Genomic DNA, 25,187 nt, shown 5'->3' with positions numbered 1-25,187 from the left:
TGTTCGAAAAATCTGTACAGGGCATGCATACAAAAAATGCAAGACGTCCCTGTCAGTTTTCAGAATTTACATTCATCATACAATCTGTCGGTTAAAGAAATTGAAAAGGTTTTTGTCCGACCAAGAATTAGTACTTTAGATAATAAACTAAGAGAATTTCAATTCAAATTGCTTTATAAAATTGTTTATGTCAATCGTTATTTATACAGGTTTCAATTCATATTAAGTGATAAATGCTCATTTTGTGGAAAAGAAGAGGAAACATATAGGCACATATTTTTTGAATGCGAAATGGTGAGAAAATTATGGGATCAATGTAGTGATAGTTTGGATATTCCAATCCTTAAAGATATGAGCTGGAAGGAAGTTCACATTGGATTAGACGAAATAACCGAAGATAGGCAAATGATTAATCACGTGGTTTTATTAATTAAATATTTGATATTTATTAGTAGGGAAAAAAAGAAGCCTCCAAGTATTGAAGAAATAAGAGAGAAAATATTCAAAAGTAAACAGGAAGAAAGAAAGAGTGCTACTGAACGAAATACGTTGACGCTCCACTATAAAAAATGGGAACATCTCAAGGTAAACATGGATAATATGCAAGAAAATGCAAGGGATGAGGAAAGGGGGGGCCTGCCCGGTTCACAGCTGTGTGTGATTGACCGGTCTCGACTGCCATAGACTGCCCACGTCTTCTTGTATCGTTTTTTTTTGTTTTTTTTGTTTGTTTTTTGTTTTTTGTTTTTGTTTTTTGTTGGTTTTGTTTTTAACGGGGGTAGGGGATTTAACAAACTTTATTCATTCGATATAACTAAGTTGATTGTAGTCTGTACTTTGTTCCAATATGTTATAAATTATAATATGTAATAGGGATACTAGTAACACAGAACAAAATATAGAGGGGGGGGGGGGGGGTTATAACAATATTAATTCATTCAATATAATTGAGATTACTGTATTTTGTACTCTGTAATTGGTTTCAATATGTTATATATTACAATTTGTATGAATTAATATTATTTATTGAGTGAATACAATAAAAAATATTACAAAACAAAAATACTTAAAAATACGAAATTTCCCCACCCCCTCTTCGAGCTTTGATACCTTTTGTAGTATGCAGGGTGACTTGGGGATGACCCAGGCATGATTGTTCCAGGAATACCTTAGACAATCCGCCAAACCAACTCCACATCGGCTTCATACTGACATTATACCGACTTCATACCTCAGACTTTATGAGTCTTGGCCATTTTGACTATGCAACATTTTATTCTTTTCGTTCTGGTGTCGGTCTTTGTGGTGTGAATGGATCATAAATTATTTGCGACTATCTGCACTATTAAACATGCATTGACGCTCAAACAGGGTGATGAACCAGCAAACATAACTGACAAAGAGGGCGCATGTAAAGAGAATAGAACAGTAATATAAATTTTAGGGGGGAAAATGCAGAACGTTGCTCGTGGTATAATGTTATATTTTGTTTTGATCATGATTTTTTTTAAATAACGGTAAAAAAAACCTAGCAAAAGGGAGTACCATATAACATCAGCAACTTGTCAGATTTGCATGATATAACAATTTCAAGGTTGTTTAATAAATCATTCGAAAATTCGTTTTTCAGTCGCTTTTGTCCTTGGTACCTACTTTCTTTCGCATGCAGCAAGAAACACAACATCGCATAATCTTATAAACTAGGAATAAGAAGAGCGCAAGCACACTCGCAATAAATGCATAAACATCAATCAAATTATACTGGATGAACGATAAATCATGAGCAGGAGATCGCATGTATTCGCCGCCATGTTTGATCACGTGTTGAATCCAGAATGCAGCTCGATCAGCCGGGTTCATTGGTCGATCTCTCAAGATGGCTGACAGACGTTTGGCCGCCAAGCTATATCTCTCGTCTCCTAACACTTCTGTCAAGTGATGATGAATAAGGTCGACGCTCAGAGTTAGCTTATCAAGCTGTAATCCCATGCCACGCGAAGTTATTCTGGCGGCTGTGTCGAGTTGATCTCCGAAGAACGGTAGAACGATGATAGGTACGCCGTGATAGACGGCTTCGTAGAACCCGTTGTTTCCTCCGTGATACATGAAGAGCCGAGTTTTGGGATGACCAAGAAGATCATTCTGCGGTAGCCATGGTAACGCTTTAATGTTTGGCGGGAGGTCGTACTCGGGCATGACCTTGAGTTGCATGATGACCTTCTGAGGGATCTTGGCCAAAGCATCGATGAACATCTTCAGAAGATGTGGTCTGGAAGTCGCAAAATTTGCAAAGTAGGTTCCGAGTGTGAATACTACAATGCCATCATCTCCGGAACTTTGAATGAAATCTTCCAGTTCTTGAGGGAGGTCGTTCGGGGGTCCTGCCGTAAGACCTCCTACTGGTATCAAGCCCGGCGATTTTGGAAATGGAAACTCAACCGCAAAGTCAAAACTTGCCAGGACTAAGTCTGTAATATCCGTTAGCATATTATCTATAGTCGCTAATTCATCTCCCAAGCCAACGCCTTCAGCGAATGTAGAAAAAGAATACGACGCCATCTTCATGAACAATCGCAAACCATAGGTAGATAGGGTGTTGATTGTTCTTTCGATAAACGTCATGTTAGAAGTGTAGCTAGACATAATAGCTGGTTGATAGGCTGGGTTTGCGGGTGAGCCAGAGATGTCCAACATGGCCACGTTGGGCGTGGTGGGTGTTGTCCAAATAAGACGAACCCGGCTGTTATTGGAGTATTTCTTCAGGTGGAGCTTGATCAAACCGCCGCATGGCCAACCCATATCGGTTACAATCGCATCCAGCTTCTCAAAACGTTTCATCATCTCCTTATCTTCCAGGACAAACTGGCAAGTTTTGCTGATAATCTCGTTAAATGATGTCATCGTTTTGAAAAAGGATATCAGGTCTCCGTTTTCACTAAAGCCCAACTCCTCGAGGAGGTGAAAATATTTCTTTGTGTTATATCGAGGATCGGTGTTTTTGTAGATCTCAAAATTAAAGAGTTTTCTGAGCTCGGGATCATTTGCTCTCTCCATGTATTCGTCGCTGGTGAGTAAAGAAACATTGTGTCCCTGACTTACCAAGCTTCTCCCGATCGGGAGAAGGCAAAGAAAATGGCTCCCTTTCCCGACGAACCCTACCATTAGGATGTTGGCTGGTTGCACCTCTTGACACACCCATACCAGAAGAAAGATTCGTAGGATAGTAGGGAGGCTACGTTGATCCATAATCGTTCGCGATGCTTAATGACAAGAGATGGTGTTTGAATAGACGTCTGTAAAGATCAGTCTGCATGTAAATGAGAAAAAAAGAGACATACGTAGTAAACATCATCATCAAACAAGACAGTGAACATTGCGATGGATGTTCAATGAAAAATGTCAAACTATGGTCTACAGCTAGACAATGCATAATCGTAAATTCGTTATCTGCTTAAAAAAATCAATAGACAAATTTGATATTCTTAAAACATTTCTTTTTGTTTGTTTTATCACCCTTCTCACTTCTCCCTATATTCTCTTTATTTCTGAACTCTTTCTTCCTCCACTCTCTCTCTCTCTCTCTCTCTCTCTCTCTAATTATACATGTTTGTATACCTATACGTTTTGTAATTATACATGTATAAATAATTGTATATATTCATTTACGGAGACACATCAATCGCATGTGTTTCAGTAGCCTATATTATGTACAGAGACCTGTATTAATATTGCGAAAATATAAAGTGTTTTATACAACACCTACGTGAATCCCTGTCATTTGATTGGAGGATTGTTGGTCACATGATATTCAATAGATGGTATATTGCACGGTCGTGCATTTTTGGTTATATGCGCCGTGCATTTTTGGTTATATGCAGACTGCGTACCTCTCTGCCGTGCGCGCGCGTATCCCTGCGTGTATCTGACGCGAAGGCAATCTGAATGTAATCGAGAAGGCTTGAATCCAACTTTAATTTATCTTTTATAAGGAGTAAAGCATAATTTGTTGATCGACGTTCTATTAGATCTTCTTCGATGTTGTATAAAACAAATAATGAATGTTATTCATTCGTTCAACTGGTGCGAATATTTTCATTCGTTGAAAGATTAACATTAATTCTATTCAACTCGGCTGACGCCTCGTTGAATAGAATGTTAATCTTTCAACTCATGAAAATATTCGCACTATTGAACTCATAACCATTCATTATTTGTATAATATTTCACATCCTACCAGGCAAAACTTTATAATATTGAACGCCGGAGCATGCTATATAATAAGATAGATAGCCGTCTCGTATTGTATTGAAAGGTTTTACGTGTATGATTCCGTATTATACTGATTATGGTGAGGGGCGTCGCTAGACCTTTTTTAGTGGGGGGGGGGGGGCATGTAGAGGCCACCGATTGCCGACAAAACAAGCCACCAATTACCGACAAATATATTAATGCAAATGTCCCAATGTCCACAAACTTAACCCTATAAACCCGTGGCCAGGAGTTAAATTATTTTTCAGTTCCCCCCTCCAAAGCGAAGAGCGGAAGATTTGACATTTCATTAAATTATTAGAGAAAGAAAACGATCCGTTGTACCGTTCCCGACTCTTAATTCTTGTTTCGCCCCTCCCGCGCAAAGCACAGAAGTTAAGACGTTTCATTTAATAATATTATAAGAGAAAGAAGACGATTCGTTGTACCGTTCTCGCCTCTGAATCCTTGTCTGAATTCAGTTCCCTTCACGTTTCATTAAATCATTAGAGAAAGAAGACGATTCGTTGTAGGCGTAGTTTTCTTCTCTTAATCCTTGTCTGAATTCAGTTTCCCCCTCTCCCGCGCGAAGCGCTTAAGCTTTGACGTTTCATTAAAATTATTAGGGGGAAAGGAAACGATTCGTTGTACCGTTCTCTACTCTTAATCCTTGTCTGAATTCAGTCCCCCCCCCCCTTTCGCGCAAAGCGCGGAAGCTTTGACTTTAATTATTAGAAAAAGAAGACGATTCGTTGTACCGTTCTCTACTCTTAATCCTTGTCTGAATTCAGTCCCCCCCCCCCCTTCCGCGCAAAGCGCGGAAGCTTTGACTTTAATTATTAGAGAAAGAAGACGATTCGTTGTACCGTTCTCACCTTTGAATCCTTGTCTGAATTCAGTTCCCCCTTCACGTTTCATTTAATTATTAGAGAAAGAAGACGATTCGTTGTACCGTTTTCGACTCTTAATCCTAGTCTGAATTCAGTTCCCCCCTTCCGCAAGCTTTGACGTTTCATTAAGATTATTAGAGAAAGAAAACGATTCGTTGTACCGTTCTCTACTCTTAATCCTTGGCTGAATTCAGTTCCCCCCTTCCGCGCTTGCGCGGAAACTTTGATTTTTTTATTAAGATTCGTTGTACCGACTTACAATCATTGTCTGAATTTTCGAAAACGTTTCTTTGTCCGATAAAAAGTCACAGTTCGTAGGGAAAAATTTGCCGGCCGACGGACTTAAAAACAACTAACCGAATTCAAACTTCTACAGTATACGAGGATCGAGCAAGAATGTCGACACAGCGGACCGACACAGCAACATAATTTATTATCTATTCATACTTTTCTTGCACCCTCGACGTGGCGACTCCACTCAACATGGCCCCTTTCTCTTACTTCCACCCTCTTCTTTCAGGCTCTTACCCCTTTTCTCTCTCCTCTCTTTTATCCCCCGTTTCTTTTGTTTCCTTTTTTCTTTCTTCTTTTTTCCTTTTCTTTCTTCTCTTCCTCTTTTTCTTTTTTCTCATTTCTTCTCTTTCTTTTTTCCTTTCTTTTCTTCCCCCTTTCCCTTTTCTCATTTTTCCCGACAGCAGCGCAATTTTACCGACAATATCCTGATATGTGAGGGGTATCGCAACCCCCCCCCCCCCCCACCTTAGCGACGCCCCGTATTATGGTATCATGCACTTCGACTTCACTCAGCGGCCTGCATGGAGGCAATAGTGTACATGCAGTAAACAAAGTCGAGACAAATGCATGCGTAGACATTCGTGCCAAGCTATAGCTAAAAACTCGTCGTGGTACCGAGGCCTACGTGCATTATGGGATCATATCATAACGCATGTACCAACCAGGGTCCATGGTCAATGTTATATGCTACGTTACCCGTCATAATTCATAAACTCATGTTGTGTACAACTGTACATGCATGACTGGCAGCAACTTTAGTGTAATACAAATTAAAGACATGTTATTGTTCACTCACTTACCTGTCTTTTTAGAAATTATGTGGCGCGTAATTTGCAGCTCGCTAGTGAACGAGATACCAGCACGAATACAAGGTACAGAGTCCACGGAGCGGAGCTCACCGATCTTTTATGTCAATCGAAATCGACCTTGAATGATCAATGTTTCTCTCTTTTGTTACTCCCTAATAGCTCCTCCCCTTTTTTTCTTTTCTTTCTTTCTCTCAATATGGGAAGATGTTTTCCAGTTTTCACCGGCGGACGGCTTATATATATATTATATATAATTTTAACAACAATAATTTTGTATTTTCATCGCTATACTGACAATAAACGATTGTTATTTTGCTATTTTGGGAGCCAGACTATAATAATGATGAATTAACTAATAATAACGTTACTATCTTTGTGTAAAAAAGGATTTGTCCCCCCCCCCCCCCTCGATCTAATATCTTTTTAAAGAGTCTGTCTTCCTTCATACTGCCAGTATCTATCTCATCTGCTCCGATCACTTTTATAATATATAGTTCTTCCCACCACTCTTTACATCATCTAGTCTCTTACACTTTAGGCTTATGGTTTCTATAGGGTTTTCCATATTAACAGGTGTTGCTGTAGGCCCGGCTGAACATATATTTGGCCGGCTAATACATTAAAGAGAACCCCATTGCAGTTATTTACACTTTAATATCAACAGAGCCCCTTTTGATTCCCTTTTCAAAGCATAATCGAGCCCCTTTCCAATAATTATATCGAGTATGTGTTTTTCTTTAATGCTAGAATCTGACATAAATTACCCAAACTTCACTATTTTTATCAAGGGGGAGGGCTGGAGGAGGAGGAGTCATCTTTTGACCTCCATGTATGTCGATCTTTAAACAAAAAATTGTCTGATAGGTAGGTTTTTTTTAAATTTAACAGCGCTACAAAGGAAACAGTACTACTGAGTAGACCCATGCATGGATGATCAGCTCTTGTTGGATATTCAAAACAGTTCATTTTATTGTTGTAGGCTGACCCACTGATATCGACCCAAGCATTCATGCTTATGATAGTTGCCCCTCTGCATTTATCTTGATTCTTTGATTTACCTCCATACTTTCAAGTTTTCGATTATATATATGTATTTTTTAAATTTATTTCACTTGTCGCATTTTATGTAAATTTTTATTATATATACTACTATTTGTGTAATATATTATATTTAATTTTTCAATAAGTGCAGAAACATCTGCTAAAAAAGACCCTGCCCCAAAACTGGCATTTACCGTTCATACATTGGGAGCACAACACAACGCGTGACCACCCCTCACCCTTCCCTCATTCTTCCCCACTGCAAACTAAAATTTGCACGCGATTCCAGCTAGGAGCTCCAGGTCGAGGGCGGGGTCATGTGCTTGTGAAGCGTTGTACTTCCGGGGCATACTACTTTGTGCACGTTTTCATCCATTCCGTGCTAACAACTCCCCACAATTTCTTGTTTTACTTTAATTATTTGAAATAATTATGTGGTTTGCAGAGGCGGAAGAAGTTGTTGAAGTAGTAAGAGGACATTTCCCGTGGACATGTCTTCTCTTAGTTCCGATTTTGATCGCAATTTCGCCCGTACATGGGGCTCATGACTTCACCGCCTATCGAATGCAGCAGTTCGACTTGCAAGGGACACAGTACGGTAAGATGACGGAGACTTTCGGGCGAGCTTGGGGCTTGCCTTTGTTCCATGCATCGGTCGGTGTGGCTAGGCTGCGGCGGCGGCGCGGCGCCTATGTTGGGCGACTGACTGGCAAGCGTTTTTTGTTCGTGTTCCTTAGACTAGAGTGCAAAATGTAATTCAATTTATAGATCTAGTCTAACTCTAGAATCTAAGTCATATTCAACTAGTCTAGATCTAGTACTAGATCTAGGTCTAAATCTAGACTAGCCGCGCCGTAGCTCGTAGGGTGGCTTGAATTTGAAACGTGGACTCACTAATTTACGTTCAGAAATAGACAGGCCCAATAACGGGCGTGTCATTGCAGGGACAAAGTCCAGGGAGCCGTTTCTCGAAACCGTCATAACTACAAGATTAACGACATCTCGCCACTGTCATGCAACTTGTCTGCTAAGTCATTCACGAAGCCGTCTTTGCCAAGATGAGCGACAACTTCCGTGACAGTGAGTTGTCACTGCTCTGAACCCGTCATATATTTTTAATTGCTGTAAAGCGCCATCACAAGTCAGTTTGTTGCTATTTCATGGGCCGCGAAATATACGATTAGTTTCACTATCATTTTGACAAAAATAAAGACGAGTTCTGTACGTAATTCTCTGGGATGCGAAATGCAAATGTAAAAAAAGTGATAGGCCTAATACAAATTATACAGAAACTTTAAAAAGCTGATTATAAACATTAAATCACAAATCATTAAACTATAACATATAAATAAGAGAGATAAGAATGTTACACACCGTTTTCCATAGTCGATCCATAGTCTTTTCTTAGGATACCGTCATACCTTTGGGGCCTATGTGCAATATTATTGCCTCTCTAATTACTTCTTTCAAATTATATTTTCAATATAAAATCAATTATATAACGAGTATTTATGAGACTCTTAAATAAAAACTGGCTGAGAAAAGGTATTTTGCCTAAAATTCCTCGTCGCAATAAACAAAAAAGTACGTAATGATAAACTATCACATTACAGTATCCTAAGTTCAACTAACTTTTGATTCGACTGTAAAAAAAAAAACACTCACCGGTTTTTCTTCAATTTAAGAATCTTTACAGAAATATGCAAATCGTTTGATGATCTACATTTGATAATGACACTATTTTTTTATTCATTTTAGGAGAATTAATATGTATATGTTTCTTTTTGAACAATTTTAGCCCCAAAACTTGTTTTGGGTTATTCGTGATAAATCAAATGGATCGTGACAAAGACTATGTTCTTGAGCTGCTAGTATCGCGATATATCGATATCATGTCTGTCATGGCTTTGTGAAACAGTTTGTCCACTTCATGACATCTCCGTAGGTCGCCGACAAAGATATGACTGTCATGGAGTTAGTTTCGAGAAACGGCCCCCAAAATGACAATTAAACTCCGCACAGAAGTACAATTGCTAGTCTTGAATCGGTCGCACACTCTGACACACAGACGAGCTGCAATCCTGAGGGCTGAAAATTGAAATCAAGCCATCACTGAGACAACAGTGCACGTAAAACTTTAGCGCATGCGCAAATCGTTCATCCGATCTTGGCAAATCTCAGCCTCATTTTACTAAATTGGTGCCAACAAGGGCCCTTCTTATTGGCTATCGCTGTTTTCCATTCACTCAATGCTATCAGATATTTGTGCAATGAGCAAGCTTGCGACTTTCCGGTTTTTTTTATACCAAAATTATGATATTTCAGTCAAACCCTCTAGATCTAGAGACTAGACCTTTTGTTTTGATATTTTCATTTAAGTATTGCACTTAAGTTTAAGTCTTAACTATTTTTCAAGTTTAAACAATTCTCATTTTCGTCATATTTAAGGTACAAACTGGAAATTTATTCTGAAATGTTCGTTGATTTTTCTATTTCATGTGTGTGCAATGCTGTGTGTGCGTCAGTTATGTGTGAAGTGCATCACCTGTTTAAAGCAGGACATGTCAAAATCTCTGTGGTGTGACATAATATTACGTATTGATTTTGCCATTGAACTTAAGTTGCGCTTAAGTTGCGCTTAAGTTAAAGTAGGCCCTCTCTCACTTAAATTTGAAGCCACTCGAGGGGATCGGCCAATGAGAGCGCCTAAACTCACTGTACAGCGCTTAATGCGCAAACTTCTTCGTGCAGTGATTTGTAGTTGAAATTAAACAATGCAATCTTTAAAACTTCATTAAAAACCAAAATTTAGACCGATGAACAAATGTTTGTGCATTTTACTTTATAAACTATAGGCTGTCGTAACACCTTGGTCAACCTTGAAGCTCGGCCCATTTCAGCCAAGATGGTTACCAGGAGGTGCGTCCTAGCCAAGCTGTCTGAGATGACCGCTGACCGATACAAGGAGCTCAAAGAGCAGGGAGCAGGAGCACTGGTCATCTTGCTTCCTGAATCCTTGAATTCTTCACCGCAGGATGTACTCAATGTAAGTTATCTGTGCCAGCATGTGTTCACTGTTCAACCTGGACACGATATAATTTATTGTTTTCATTCATGTGTTATGTAATTTATTTATTTATTTTATTTATTTATTTATTTTTAAATATTTTTGTATTTATTTATTTTAAAATGTATTTATTAATTTGTTTTAAAATGTGTTTATTTATTTTGTATTTTTTAAATATTTTTTTGTTGGGGGGGGGGGGGGGGGGTGAGTTTTAAAGATACTTTGTCCCTTTTGCAGCCAACCTCAAATTCTGTAGAACTTTGCGGGAATTATGAATATGTCATGTATGTCCTATCTGTGAAATTTAAGTGCTAGCAGTGTGCTGATATTCAAATTATGCAAGGAAACCTGTTTACTTGCTAGACTTCACTGTCAGACACTATTGAGTGACTGACTGGCTTTTTTTGTTCTTTGGTAATAACATACATAAAATGAGCTGTAAAGGGTACATGAGCATTTGTCTACAACAATAACTCATTGTTTGTAATTGCCAAAATTACACTGATTGAATCTTTGCGCAGCATAAAATTTACAACCGTTCGGTTCAATGGTCTGAAAATCAAGACTATTACTTAGTGGCTCTATAGCTCCTAAGTCGATTTGACAACTAATAGTCATTATTTTCCCACTTAAAGACATTTTCAAGCCCCCTTTTCTTTAGGGAAGTTCTAGATTAGTATTATCTTTCAAATGCCATTGGAATTTAACTTTTTCATTTTTTTGGCCTGCAAATGGGACATAGTACTTTTAAAGGGAACAAGAAACAACAACATGCATTATAATTTATTACTACTATCAAATTGTTTTACCATAATTTCTGGCCTCAGTATGGATGCAATTTTTTTCTTTTCTTTTTCAACCATGAGTAAAGTAAAGTAAAGAGTAAGCATCCTTCATTGAGAGGAAGTAGGGGGGGGGGTGGGAGGGAGGGATGGCGGGGTATATACATGTTTGTCAAAGCACTTTCTTAAAACGTAATTCACTCGGGAGTGTTTCACAAAACTTGTCATCAGTGACAAATAACAAGCTAGTGAAATCCTTGCTTCTGATTGGTTATCAGCAGATTTTTCACTAATTTTTGTCATTTGTCATTGAAAAAATGCTTTGTGAAAAACCCCCCTGATGTCTCTATTCATCTTGTTGTACAGCACTAAAGCTTTTCAAACCTGACAGAGTATTTTGACCTTTCTTGCTCGTAGCAATGGATGGAGTTAGAGCCTCTCATGTTGGAGCAGGAGGCCAACATGCCAGTCTACTTTGCAACAGAGGATGACGAGCTGCTGTCCATTCACAGTGACATCCAGCAAGCGGTCAGTGGTGACCAGGCACCTTCAGCTGCTCAGGGTAAGTCTATTACGTACGTGAGACAAGTCAGTCCGTAAAGAAAGAAACCTCATTCAGATATGCCCTAATAATAACCCTGTAATCAATAATCGGATCGGGGGCTGATCGTAGGCCGATCAGGTGAAATCTGATAATAACTTCTGATGGCTGAAAAAAAAAAGGCCAAAAATGTTCAAGTTTGGGGCTCTTAAATACTTGGGCACATATTTTTTCCATTGTCACTATAATCCAAGATGGCGGCTCACACGTTTTGCCTCTTCTCTTAGACAAATATTGTTCATTTCAAAGTCATGAAAAGGCACTTAGTATCAACAAACATTCTGTAGTCTACAACAACTCCAAATAACAAATTAATCCCATTTATGCATGTTTTTTTTTAGTATTTGAAAGCCCAAAACTTGAAAATGTTCTCTTTTTTTTGTTTGTTAAGAGCATGAAAATAGCTTTAAACATAACAACAACAACTTCAAATGAGAGAATTATCCAGGGTAGGAGTGATTTTAGGTGCTCAAAATAGTCAAATTTTGGCAATTTTTGGAGGCAGATTAAATAAAAAAATCATCAGATTTCCCTCCCGATCTGCCGATCTGATACCGATATTGGGAGCCAAACTGCCGATCCAATCATAGACTCAATTTACAGGGTTACCTAGTAACATTTAATATATTTGTGGCAAATGTATGGGTGAAGTAATACAGAACCCCCTCTTCAAAAGCAATATGTGTGGGTACCATTTTGATTTGGCATTATGAAAAGTTATTTTGTCATAGAAATCCTTATAGATGTACTAAGATTTGACACACTTGTACATTGCAAAGGAAGCATGAATTTTTCTCTATCATATTATTTTCATCTTAATTTGCATTTTCTGATAGCTTTGTCATGAGTGATCTTGGGCTTTGCCTCCATGTCAGACCATGAGCAGCTTTTTTTTCTCTTGAAGATTTGCAACTTTTGAGTACCCCACCACAAAAATTAAGCTTAATCTAAAGACTAAAATTTCTTACATGTAGGAAACACTTGCTGTAATCCTAACTTTAAATCAAACCCTTACCCTATCCCTAACTCTAACACCAGTTGTTCGCTGAAAGCTGATTATTTAGGAATCTTAAATGTAACATTTAATAACTTTGATGCATGGTAAATAAATTTTAATGCAATGTGAAAACCTGTCTAAATTGAATGATTATGATACTTTTTTGTTTGTGTCCATCTTTCAGCGCTTCTGAGTGCAGTGTATGCCAATGGGTTCCAGATGGTTGTGTCTGGATCTCAGGCTAAACCTGTCAAGGATGGCCATATCATCAGCTTCCAGGTAGGCATATAGAATATTATCTCAAATCAGTAAAAATGTGATGATGTTTGAGGATTGCTTTACTTACCTGATTGTTAAGAATACATATGTTTGCTTGTAAGTTAAGCAACCAGGGGGACTGATGGCTCTAAGTCCTTTTTTGGGACTTGGTAATGAGGATTAAAGCCTTACAAAAATTGCACTGATTTGGGTTCAAACGTGTGACCTCCCGGTTACAAGACCACTGCTCCACCACTGAGCCATCACAACTCGTGTCATAGAACAGTGGTCATATCTGATGAAAATATATAAAATGGACGATTGTGACTTTCCAGTTGTAAGTTTAAGATACTGTTAACAATCTATAGATAGTGAAGTTTAAACATGCAGAAATTGTAGTATTGATGTAAATGATATGGTATGCTTGATGCAGCAGAAATACCATAAAAATGACTGCTCTGCTGAGCGCAAGAAGTCAAATGCGATCACTATGTCTAAATGTTTATGAGTTAACACCATTGGGTATCTCAGCAGACGAGACCCTACTGTTTCCAAAGTATGGCAGATCAACCTTCCCTGCTATGATTGGTCCATTAATTATTTTGTAAACCTCTTGAAGTATACACGAAAAAAGGTCTTGAAAAGTGTTCTTACAGATGGAAGAATCATTTGCTGAGATATATCTTTAATACAGTTATTTTTTGTAGAAGCTGTAATTGGTTAAAACCTGTTAAATGGATACTTAAGTTCTTGTTTAAGACCACGAATGCCTTCAAAGTGCATGGTTATCGCTCTTATTCTTATGATTTCATTTATGGATATTTCAACCATCTCTGAACCGATTTTTGATTAACAAAAGATGATTTTGTCATTTAAATTGTATATTCTTTCAAATTTGACACTCAATTTTTCATTATCTCACAAAAAAGTCATTTTGTGTAGCACCCTCTGCAACAAAACTCAACTATCCCTTTAATTCCACAATGAACTCTAACTTGTGTTTTGTGAGAGACTTGGTCACCATGATATCAATTTGTTTGTTTCTACAGGGCCAGCTAACAGGGAAGGGTGTAGAGGATCAGCTACCAACCTTGGCTGTAGTGGCTCATTACGATGCCTTTGGTGCTGCTCCAGTAAGTACAGTGAAACCTGTCTACCCAAGGGAGACAAGAAAAGTGGTCTTTATAGGCAGGTGGTCTTGATGTACAGGCTCCTTTAGTACATGTTTCAATGAGAAACCATTTTCGTGGGAAAACAAAGAATGTGATCTTTGTAGGCAGGTGGTCTTTCTATACAGGTGGTCACTAAAGCAGGTTTGACTGTATCATTCTTCAGTCAAGACGGGGGTAGACAACATTGTATTATCACCTATTTTTTAATTTGGAGATGTAAACATTAAAGGTATAGACCAGTTTTGGAAACACTCCCCTCTCAAAAATTTAAATGGAAGCTCTTATTACCAATCATGTGTAAGAATATGTTTTGAATAATACGTGATGATGCAAATTTTGCTGGGAAACCGCCTACAAATTGATATATTAGATAAATTATTATATCTATCCGGACTGGATAGATATCGCATAGTCCCATATACATCTTTCTGTGTACAGTGCTTGTAACTTTACCAAGACTGGGCAAAATTTCTGATCATTTTGATGATTCCAGAACCTTGCAGTTCACACTAATACTTATGTGCTAGATTATCAACCTTTTCTGATCGATTCCACAACGTTTCTTTTACAATGCAATCGCATGACCAGAACTGGTCTATACCTTTAAAACAAAAGAGTGTACTTTTCAATCAATCAAAAGAAGGTATGATGAACTACTAATTTTTAAGCGTGTGGGGGAGGGGGTCTACAGGTATTTGTCCCATGACCCCATTTTGTGGTGAACCTTGAACAAATTTAACATACATAAACCATGATCGGTTATCATTTAAAAGTTTCAATATACAATTGGTGTCGTGACAGTTGCATGTAGGTATGGTATGAGTGAGGTTATTTTCCAAGATTAACTTCAATATTTCATCCAGTATGATAGTCCTGAACCTTTTTGTTTGAAGTTACCGGTATCCGATGATACTATTTATAACAACTGTGTGTTCTGTGTACCCGATTTTACCCTTATTTTCCCTATTTCCCCCTTTTTTTTCCCCATTCCCCCCCTTTTTTTCCCCCTATTTCCCCCTTTTTTCTACTTTCCCAATTTTCCCAATTTTTCCCCCAATTTTCGTACTCAAAAGGGGGGTGGGGGGGGGGGGGGGGAATGTTGTTAGATGCCATTTCCCCCCCCCCCCCCCCCCCAAATTTTTTTTACTCAAGTTGGTTGAGGAAAAAAAAAAAATCTTTTTTTTTTTTAGTGCTCACTGTCGCCCCTGGTACATCCAAAATTCCAAATCCATTGTGTATGAATTTACCCTCAGATTATTTTCAATCTTGCTCTGAAAATTTCAAACCTGATTGTATTTCAGCATCTGTCTCACGGAGCAGACTCTAATGGAAGTGGAGTTGTGGCCTTGCTAGAGCTAGCGAGACTCTTCAGTAAGCTCTATACCAGCTCTAGAACCCATGCCAAGTAAGTAGTTCTCATACTTTAATAGTGCGAAGAACAAATTATCCCTTGTTCATGTCTTTATTTTCTCTTTGTATATATTTACCAAGCTAATGTAATATCAAATGCCTAACTGAAGAAACATGAGTTCGGTTGTCCACTTTGTCATTGTTAATCATATTCTTAAACTTGATGATGGGATGAATTTAGACGAGTAATTTGAAAGTTTTATTTTACTATGAGATTCGATCAGTAGATTATCATTATTTGCAATTTTTCTATATGTGCTCTAAAGTTTCATTTTACCCAAAATTCCCCAGTTTCACTGTTTTCCATGTATTTCAGCAGACAGTCATATCAAAGAGAGTTTCAACTTTCCCTCAAACATTTTTTTCTGATTTCATTGTCTTTCACATTGAGACGAGAGAGTGTAAAGGAAGCACCAGTATCCTGGAAAGGACAAAAATGCCAATACAGTGCTTCTTATAACAATTAAACAGTTGTTGTTTACACAAGGTCGGCATTTCCTACCATATGATATACTCATCATTAAGACTGTAGGGTCACTCTAGGTAAGGTCCAAATCCGTTTGAAGAGCCCTTAAAGGGTTTGGGTATCTCTGTCTCAGATTCTGAAACAAAATCCTGGATTTAGCTCATGCTGCAATGATAATTATAAACCTTTATGTCAGTCAGGAACCCCATGACTTATACAATCCGATCGCCTGTCTGATTATCAAGATATTTATGATTGGAAATCAATATCAAATTTTGCATTTTCCAAACGGTTTTACAACACTACAGTCTATTGGGGGAAACGAGTATGGTAAAACCGGTCACTCAAAGGTTTTTACTTTTTTTGGGCACTTCATGATCATTTTGAAGCGCATTTTTTAGGGCTTCAATTTTACACCATATCACAGACACTGATAACATGTAGGGCCATGCATCTCAGATTTAACATTGTTAAACGATGCCTTTAATATGTTTGTTGTTAAGGTATAACCTGCTGTTCTTCCTGTCTGGAGGAGGCAAGTTCAACTACCACGGCACCAAAAGGTGGATAGAAGATCAGCTAGAGAGTCAGGGTGAGTTTTTACTTCCTGGTATACCCTTATCTTTGTTAGGAATTAAAGCCCCACTGTACTACTTATAGCTACTTGCGCCCTCTATACAGCGGCAACAATGCCCAAGCGGTACCTGTTGATCCCCCATGATGCCCCTTTTCTTCTGTCAATTGAGAGCTGATTTGTTGAGATAACCACCTGTCAATGACCTCGCAGGGAGGTCTAATCCCCCTGGACAAACTAGTGCAGAGCGGCTTTAAGTCCTTTTTAATGCAATGTACGTCCATTATACAGAGTAAGTAGGGGGAAATTGTAGAGTACTGTTGTTAATTATAAGATGACAAAACACAATTTGAACAGATTTATGTTGTCCTATTTAAAATTGTCATTTCTCTAGTAATTAGTATAAATATAAGAAGTGATTTCATAGCATATGAGCAGGTTTAATGATCTATGATTATTATTTTGAATCGCCACTTCACCAGGCTCATACAAAAAGCATTACTGATATCTACAGTGTTATTTCAAAGCATTGTAGGATTTTCTTCTCTGTAAAGTGTGCTAATTTCTTTGCCTAAAGTTATGTTTTAAACATTTTTATGCCTCCGTTACGAAGTAGCCGGAGGCATTATGTTTTCGGGTTGTCCGTCCGTCCGTCTGTACGTACGTCTGTACGTACGTACGTCTGTACGTACGTACGTCCCGTTCTCGTGATCGCGTTATCTGAAGAACCGATTGATGGATTCCTGCCAAACTTTGGTCATGTATGTATCTTGCAGAGCCGATGAACTGATTAGATTTTGGGGTTACGATGTCAAAGGTCAAAGGTCACAGGGCTCATTATGTATGCAAAAACAGCTCGTGATCGCGTTATCTGAAGAACCGATTGATGGATTCCTGCCAAACTTTGGTCATGTATGTATCTTGCAGAGTCAAAGAACTGATTAGATTTTGGGGTCATGAGGTTAAAGGTCAAAGGTCACAGGGCTCATTATGTATGCAAAAACAGCTCGTGATCGCGTTATCTCAAGAACCGAGTAATGGATTGCTGCCAAACTTAGGTCATGTATGTTACTTGCAGAACCGATGAAGTGATTAGATTTTGGGGTCACGAGGTCAAAGGTCAAAGGCTACAGCACACATTATGTATGCAAAAACAGCTCGTGATTGCGTTATCTCAAGAACCGATTGATGGATTGCTGCTAAACTTAGGTCATGTATGTTACTTGCAGAGCAGATGAACTGATTAGATTTTTGGTTCATAAGATCAAAGGTCAAAGGTCATGGGCTCATTATGTATGCAAAAATAGCTTGTGAACACATTCTCATTAGAACTGACAGATGGATTACTATTTAACTCAGGACATCTTGCAGAGCCAATGAACTGAGTAGATTTTAGGGTCATGAGGTCAAAGATCAAAGGGTCATATATGTATATGAGAAATTGCTTGTAATCACGATATTCTGAGAACCTGTTAATGGATTACAATTGAACTTGAATTTGAAAAATGTCTTCTGTTTTGGTTTGTAAAATTGCTCTATGACGGAGGCATCATTTTCGACTGCGCGCAGTCGAATTCCATCTAGTCCTTCTTCTATTGATATCAGTGATGAGCTTCATTTCAATTAAACTTCCTTGAAATTGTCATGAAAAGTCATCTATGTTGAGTGATGAAGTAGTAGTAGTAGGATGGTTTTATTACAACAACTGCAAAATGGTAGCCCGAGAGCTAAATTACATTGCAAATTTTACACGCTCAGTTTTAAAAAGCATTTCAACAAAACTTAGATATAGACAAGTACATATAATACACAGTAAAAAAAATCATAACTTATTTCATATTCCATACTTGCAAACAAAGTGATTTAAATAGAATAGATTTGTCATTGTAATCATTTTTGTAATCATTGTTCAGTGAGGAATTTTCATATTTTAAATAAAAATTGAGGCTGATTAATTGAGTTTATGACAAGTAAATACTGAACATTTGTTTGATTTTGAGCCGTAATAAAATGTAAATTGAATGTCTATTCATAATGCTACTCGATATGTCCAGTAGAAATTCTGAAATTTGTCTAGTAAATTCTATGATGTTAGATCAGTCATCTGGTGAAAAGATGAATAAGTAAACTTCCTTGAAAGAGCAATAAATGGAGAGCTAAGAAAAGTGTGTGTCTGCAGTCTGGCGATCACACTATCTTGTGTATTGTGTTTGTTTACGGGTGGTGCTGGCAGTGACCTCGTCAACATGGAATCTTTCTCTTCTTCGTATCGTAGAGTCGTCTCTCTTGACTGATTATCCTATGATTGTCTTTCTATACAATTGGTGCTCGCAATGAGCCATAGTTGCGAATCTGTGCCCCCCCCCCCCCTCAGTGATATTTAGGGTACGCGTGTTCCCTCCCTTTGAAAGCACCCCTATCCCTGGTGTGTAAAGTCAATACAGGCCAGACTTTGTTGCATGAAAAGTACCCTTGACCAGAGATTTTGGGAACACCAATGAGGTTCCTCCGACCCTGGAGTAGGGGGGGGGGGGGGGGGGGGTCGTGATCTGTGGACCTCATTCATGTAAAATCTTTCTCTTTCTTTCCTAGAGTCATCTCTTTTGAGTGATGTATCGTATGTACTGTGTCTGGATACCATTGGTGCTGGTGATGAGCTGTACCTCCATGTCTCCAAGCCTCCCAAGGAGGGCTCAGAATCTCACCAACTTCTGCAGGTATGTTAAATGGTATAGACCAGTTCTGGTCATGCGATTGCATTGTGAAAGATACGTTGTGGAATCGATCAGAAAAGGTTGATCATCTAGCATATAAGTATTGGTGTGTACTGCAAGGTTCTGGAATCATCAAAATGATAAGAAATTTGGCCCAGTCTTGGTAAAGTTACAATCACTGTACACAGAAAGACGTATATGGGACTACACAAATGGTGTCGGGCCTACTTACCTTGATTTTCTTATCTTTCTATGCTCATTACTCAGCCAGTTATTCCATAAAACGGCGGTTGCATATGAAAATGACCTTTCCCCGTAAGATTTTGTCATAGTTTGTGGGACATTAAATAAAGACTTTTATGCAATTCGTGTTTAATAGAGATGGGTTCATCATACCATTTTGTGGGGGCATTTAAGTCAGTTTTGTGAATTGATTGTGTATGATCTTGCCCATCTTTCTATTCCATCCACATTTCTATTCATCTCCTCCTCAGGAGCTTGAAGCCATCACCAAGTCTGTGAACCCCTCGATGAAGTTCAGCATGGTCCACAAGCGCATCAACTTGGGTGACGATTGGTTGGCTTGGGAGCATGAGAGGTTCAGCATGCAGAGACTCCCAGCAGGGACCCTGTCCCATCTCTCTTCCTACGACAGTGCCTCTAGGTCTACCATTACTGATGACATGTATGTATCTATAAAGCAGGGATTCTCTCTCTCTAAGTGCCATATCGATTGACTTTGGCGATCATGCTGTTCCACAACCCTCGGCTCCTAGCCTTCTGTATTAGTACCACTTCCAGTTCTTTCACTCCTCTCTCTTCCAACAATTTCTGCAGACTGTCCATCCAAAGTATCCTCCTGTTTCCCCTTCTCCTCCTTCCCACAATTTTCCCTGCCTAGGTTCCCTAGGCCTTCTTTACGTGTTACGTGACCCATGATCTTTAACTGCCTAAACAACATCTCACGTATCATTTTCCTTTGCACTCCAGCTCTTCTAAGAACTTCCTCATTACAGGAATTTATTCCTTGAAATGCTAGAGCGCCGTACTGGCAGCTGTGCTAAAGCCGGGGGTGATGATTGTGGAGCGCAAGGAGTGTCAAGTCTGCAGACATGAGCGCTGTACAAGACCCACTATTTAAAAAATTATCATTATGTTATAATAGGTTGTAATGAATGCGAAACCACTGTAGACGGTGACTCCACATTTGCTTCAGTGCAATTGCTTCAGACTTTATTTCATCAAAGATATATGAAAAGAGATGGCCTTGCAATTGGTGTTAGGTTAAGCCTTGGATTAGAAGTAGGGTTACGTTTTGAGTTGGGACCATGGTTACAGTTGGATGTTGATTGCGAAGCAATTGTCGCTCAAAAAATTTTGAATAAATTTTCTCTGTATAAATAGTTTTGCAACTCAACATGTGTATGTAGTAACAAGTTCTTTAAAAAATCATTCATTTTCACCAAGTTTGCAATTAGGTTAAAGATTACACCCGATGCTCTTGTTGATCATACATTTTTAGACTATATCTTTGAGATGATTTTTTTCAGATACTGAGGTATGTGTAATATCTCCATAGTTCTAGGGTAAATTCCACTAAGTTTGTAAGGAATGCTCAGACCATTGGGGATGAAGCTTTATAACATATGTTATATATCAAAACAGAACAAGAGTATAGTCTTTCAAGCCTGCAAGAACTTTGAAGATCATTACTGTAACCCTTATTCATCTGTGGGGTCTTTCACAAAGATCATAAGTCGAACTTAACCCTAAGTTGGACTTAATAAATATGGAGCGCCATTTGTAGCCTTAAAATAAAATATATTCAAAAGCGATAACGCAAGTATTTTAGAGTTTTTATAAATTCCACATCAAGAAAAAGAATCTCCTTGACAATAGAGAATATGAATGATTTGAATCAACATTTTATGCCTTTTAAAATAACTTTTACAAAATATTTTCAAAGACGCTAACGGCTTTCCATAATTGTTGAGTCCAACTTAGGATCTTTGTGAAACACCCCCTGGTGTGAATTGACTTTGACTGAAGATGTAATCATGAAATTATGTTTCCTTTCGTTTCCTTTCTTAGCTCCAGGGTAGATTCCAGCAAACTTGCAAGGAACGTGAAGATCATCGCTGAAACCCTAGCTCATCATATATTTGGCATAGGGTCCTCAGAAATGGAGGTCTTTGTTGATGGCTATGTAAGTACATGCTGTTATTTCAAGTCTCTTCTTCATCTTATGCGATGAATCAATCTGACATTTAAAGCCCTGCTGCACTACTTATAGCTACTTTCGCCCTCTATATAGCAAACAGTGGCTAATCGGTGCCTGTTGGTCCCCCATGATCCCCTTTTCTTATGTTAATTGAGAGCTGATTTGATGAATTAACCACCTGTCAGTAACCTTGCAGGAAGGTTTAATCCCCCCTGGCCAAACTAGTGGAGACGGTAGCTGAGAGGAATGTACCGGGAGTATTAAAATAGCAGCTTTTTTAACAAAGGAACACAACTGACCAATCAACAGTCATCTCTCTCATATTTGGAATATTTCTGGTGATTGCTTGACCTGACTTGAGAGATTCCAGACAGGCATTGTCAATAAGGTAGAGGTGGTCTTTTGTTTTAATGCCATGATTTAAAGACACATAGAAGTGGGCTCTCATGGGGAAATTGACACCATTAGGGTATTAACCGAATAATAGGTGTTGTTAATCTACATGATTAGCCTTCAGTTTTATGACCAACAGGCTTGATGTACTGTAATGCTCTGTCTCTTCCCCATTTGGTAAAGCCCTTATCTGACATTGCATCACCTGAAGACTCTCAAAGAGACTAGGGGGGATTTCTTAATGTATTGCGAGCAACTCTAGTGTCAGCAAATTATGACCTTCTGCACATGGAAACTGACAACCGACCCCCTTTAAAGCCTGTCTGTACTAGTTTGGCCAGGAGGGATTAAACCACCCAGCGAGGTCACCGACAGTTGGTTATCTCATCAACTCAGCTCTCACTTAACATAGAAAAACAGGATCATGGGGGACCAACGGGCACCACTAAGGCATTGTTTTCTATATAGAGGGAGCAAGTAGCTATAACTAGTACACAGGGGCTTTAACATTTTAATTTTAAGAAGTAAGTATTCTGTCTTACATCAGTCGTCCCCATGTATGTTTATTATTCCAATCGTTCATTCAATTGCTAGGATGTCAACAAGGACTCGATAGATTCGTGGATCAAGTATTTATCATCAGAGCCTAGGTCAGCCCAGCTGCTCACCAAAGACGAGCCGTTACTGAATACGCTACAGAGCGCCCTCTCCAGGTACCTCAAAGACGTCAAGCGACTAACCATCAAAGCAGACAAGAGGTATAGTAAAATTAATAATAATAATAGCTCACATTTATAATGCGCCTAATACTTTGTTTCTAGGCACAGTACATATTATTACCCGAGTCATCGGATTCGGGCTTACCCGAACACAATGTATGCGCGTTTTCCACTCACCGGGGAGCATTCCAGCCAGTCGCCATTTTACAAGCGCCACTTTCTAATCCAACCACATTAACTTTTGCATCTTACCGGGTACCCATTTAACACCTGGGTGGAGAGTGGCAAATGTAGATCAATGTCTTGCCAAAGGACATTAGTGCCGCGGCGGGACTTGAACTGCGGACCTTGTGATCCACAGTACGGTGACATATCCACTCGACCACGACACCTCTACACCTCTAATGATCTATCAAATTCTGAATGAGAGCAGACTTCCAAATTGTCAAGTGTTTTGACCTGCTTCATAGAGAGATTGCCATTAGGCTATAAAGTGCATCGTAGTGCGTAACCTTTTCAAGTAAAACAAAAAGGTGGTTGGATTGTGCATCAATCTGTCTATAATTGTTTGAAAATACTGGAAATGTTGGGCAAAAAGGATAGCTTTGATTGTGTTCAATTATAAATTTTCCTGTCCTCTGTTTGTTTGTTGTTTTAATGTTTTTGATTTTTTCAAGTGAAACCAGCTGGAAAAAATACCCTAATGGTTATCAGATTGGAATTTGAAACAAATTGATCACCCAATGTTTGTTTTATGATTTGTTTATGTCCCAGACATTTTGAAGGAATATTTTGTAATAAACCCCTATGTTTAGAACTGCTAAACTAGGGCCCTGTTTTATAAAGCTTGTTAGCAATAACAAATGCTAAATTCTATGACAAATTTTCTCTCAGCCAATCAAATGCCACGACTTCAGTAGCTAATAACAGTTGTTTTAACTTGTTATTGATAACAAATTTTATGAAACAGGGCCTGGATACTTTCACAATATGAAACATTTTGAAGTTGTTTGCACCTGGCATTTCTGTGCAAAGAGATTGCATGAATTACACAAATTCAGTGTTGCGTCAGTTAGATTAAATGAGTTGAGTTGAGTTTATTTTATTTATACACAGTAATCATCATTTCATGCAGCACAAACCTGTTCCCACTGTCAACCGCTTTCAAAGTTCTCTTTGAGTCTCGTGCACTGGAAAATTTCTTGTTTTACAGTAGTACCTTAAAGCCCCACTGCACAACTTACAGCTAGTTGCTCCCTATATATAGCAAACAATGCCTAATCGGTCCCTGTTGATCCCCCATGATCCCCCTTATGTTGAGAGCTGATTTGATGAGATATCCACCTGTCAGTGTCCTTGCAGGGAGGTCTAATCCCCCAGGTCAAACTAGTATAGACAGGCTTCAAGCTACTCAGTACTGTATATATTGAGATACACAGCTCAGTGAATAGAGTGGGATTGGGAACCAATGCATGAGGTATTAACCCTCAAGCATTTAGTTCCCTCGATTGGGACCATAGGTTGGTGAAAGCCTTAAAGCCTTGTAGCTACTTGCGCCCTCTACATAGCAAACATTGCCTAATCGGTGGCGATTGGTCCCCCATGATCCTCGTTTCTTATGTTAATTGAGAGCTGATTTGATGATATAACCACCTGTCAGTGACAATGCAGGGAGGTATAATCCCTCCTGGCCGAACTAGTGCAGGTGAGCTTTAAAAAACTTACCAATAAGGATATACATATAGTTACAGTTTTGTTTGTATCCTTTTCATTTTTCAGGGAGCCTGAGTACGTTTTCTATGACGGTCTCAAGTTTACTGTGCATGCTTACAAGTAAGTATGATTGCTCTAACATTTACAGAATTTCATGACGTACAGAACATCCTTAATAACAGTTCAGATAGTGATATTACATTACTCAAAGCGGATATTTCTTATTCATTCTGTTCCAGAGGTACTCACACAGTGTTAGTAAAAGCTTTTTGATATTCCTGTTACAAAGTAATCTCATCGTCATAAAGACCAAAATATCATATAGGAGCTCTGCTATAATAATGGGCCATATGCATACAAAGGAGCAGTATGTAAAAGCACTTGCTTGTCAAAAAAATAAGATCAAACTCAAGTTCATACTTTGGCCAGCTCTTTGGAAATGCTGTATATTTTAAATAATTCCATTCTTGAGTTTTAAACAGGTTGTGAGATTGCTCGGTCACTAAAGCCTCCTTCAGATATGATGTGGCAAAACTGCATCTGTTTTTAATGGTTACTCTTTACTTTATTTATTTATCTATTTATTTCTGATATTTAGACAGGGTGACTCATTATCACCTATAATGGTGGTCTTCCATGAGGCCCTGTTAAACATAATATGGAACAATAGTTTTTTTTTTTAAATGATAATATTAACAAAATCATGAATATAAACTCATGACAGCAACAAATATTAAGTAAGAACATGTATGAACATATAGACAAAGTATTTGGTATCCCTGTAACAAATGAATGGTTTGTAATAATGGTTTGTAACT

The 25,187-nt window shown here is 38.5% G+C and overlaps 2 protein-coding genes and 1 long non-coding RNA gene across 3 annotated transcripts in view; 1 reads left to right on the top strand and 2 right to left on the bottom strand.

The window, feature by feature from the left end:
* Positions 1–1,021: 1,021 nt before the first annotated feature.
* Positions 1,022–6,388, bottom strand: LOC591823 (UDP-glucuronosyltransferase 2B31). Its single transcript, XM_030977153.1, has 2 exons — positions 6,233–6,388; positions 1,022–3,307 (listed from the first exon to the last, which is right to left on the bottom strand). The coding sequence occupies exon 2, from the start codon at positions 3,244–3,246 to the stop codon at positions 1,627–1,629; it is 1,620 nt and encodes a 539-aa protein (XP_030833013.1). The 5' UTR covers positions 3,247–3,307; positions 6,233–6,388; the 3' UTR covers positions 1,022–1,626.
* A 1,219-nt stretch (positions 6,389–7,607) lies between these two features.
* The window catches only part of LOC587749 (nicalin-1), a 21,435-nt gene continuing 3,855 nt past the window's right edge, over positions 7,608–25,187 (top strand). Inside the window, exons 1-12 of the mRNA XM_030977254.1 lie at positions 7,608–7,880; positions 10,138–10,328; positions 11,549–11,693; positions 12,914–13,008; positions 14,037–14,120; positions 15,461–15,564; positions 16,539–16,627; positions 19,202–19,326; positions 19,818–20,008; positions 21,415–21,529; positions 22,532–22,695; positions 24,436–24,489. Of these exons, the coding sequence (XP_030833114.1) occupies positions 7,715–7,880; positions 10,138–10,328; positions 11,549–11,693; positions 12,914–13,008; positions 14,037–14,120; positions 15,461–15,564; positions 16,539–16,627; positions 19,202–19,326; positions 19,818–20,008; positions 21,415–21,529; positions 22,532–22,695; positions 24,436–24,489 (1,523 nt within the window). The 5' untranslated portion in view covers positions 7,608–7,714. The remainder of the gene's footprint in view (positions 7,881–10,137; positions 10,329–11,548; positions 11,694–12,913; positions 13,009–14,036; positions 14,121–15,460; positions 15,565–16,538; positions 16,628–19,201; positions 19,327–19,817; positions 20,009–21,414; positions 21,530–22,531; positions 22,696–24,435; positions 24,490–25,187) is intronic.
* Positions 16,966–25,187, bottom strand: part of LOC115920731 — a 21,335-nt gene continuing 13,113 nt past the window's right edge. Inside the window, exons 2-3 of the long non-coding RNA XR_004062501.1 lie at positions 24,570–24,573; positions 16,966–16,978 (exon numbers count right to left, since the gene is read on the bottom strand). This is a non-coding gene — a long non-coding RNA (uncharacterized LOC115920731). The remainder of the gene's footprint in view (positions 16,979–24,569; positions 24,574–25,187) is intronic.

The sequence above is a fragment of the Strongylocentrotus purpuratus genome, unplaced genomic scaffold (assembly GCF_000002235.5).
Source record: "Strongylocentrotus purpuratus isolate Spur 01 unplaced genomic scaffold, Spur_5.0 spur5_scaffold_9, whole genome shotgun sequence".
Classification (NCBI taxonomy): Eukaryota; Metazoa; Echinodermata; class Echinoidea; order Camarodonta; family Strongylocentrotidae; genus Strongylocentrotus; species Strongylocentrotus purpuratus.
This window is presented reverse-complemented; position numbering and strand designations above follow the sequence as displayed.

Bases quoted from the DNA above. Each gene is read 5' to 3' on its own strand.
- LOC591823 (XM_030977153.1), bottom strand. From the start codon at position 3,246: ATGGATCAACGTAGCCTCCCTACTATCCTACGAATCTTTCTTCTGGTA.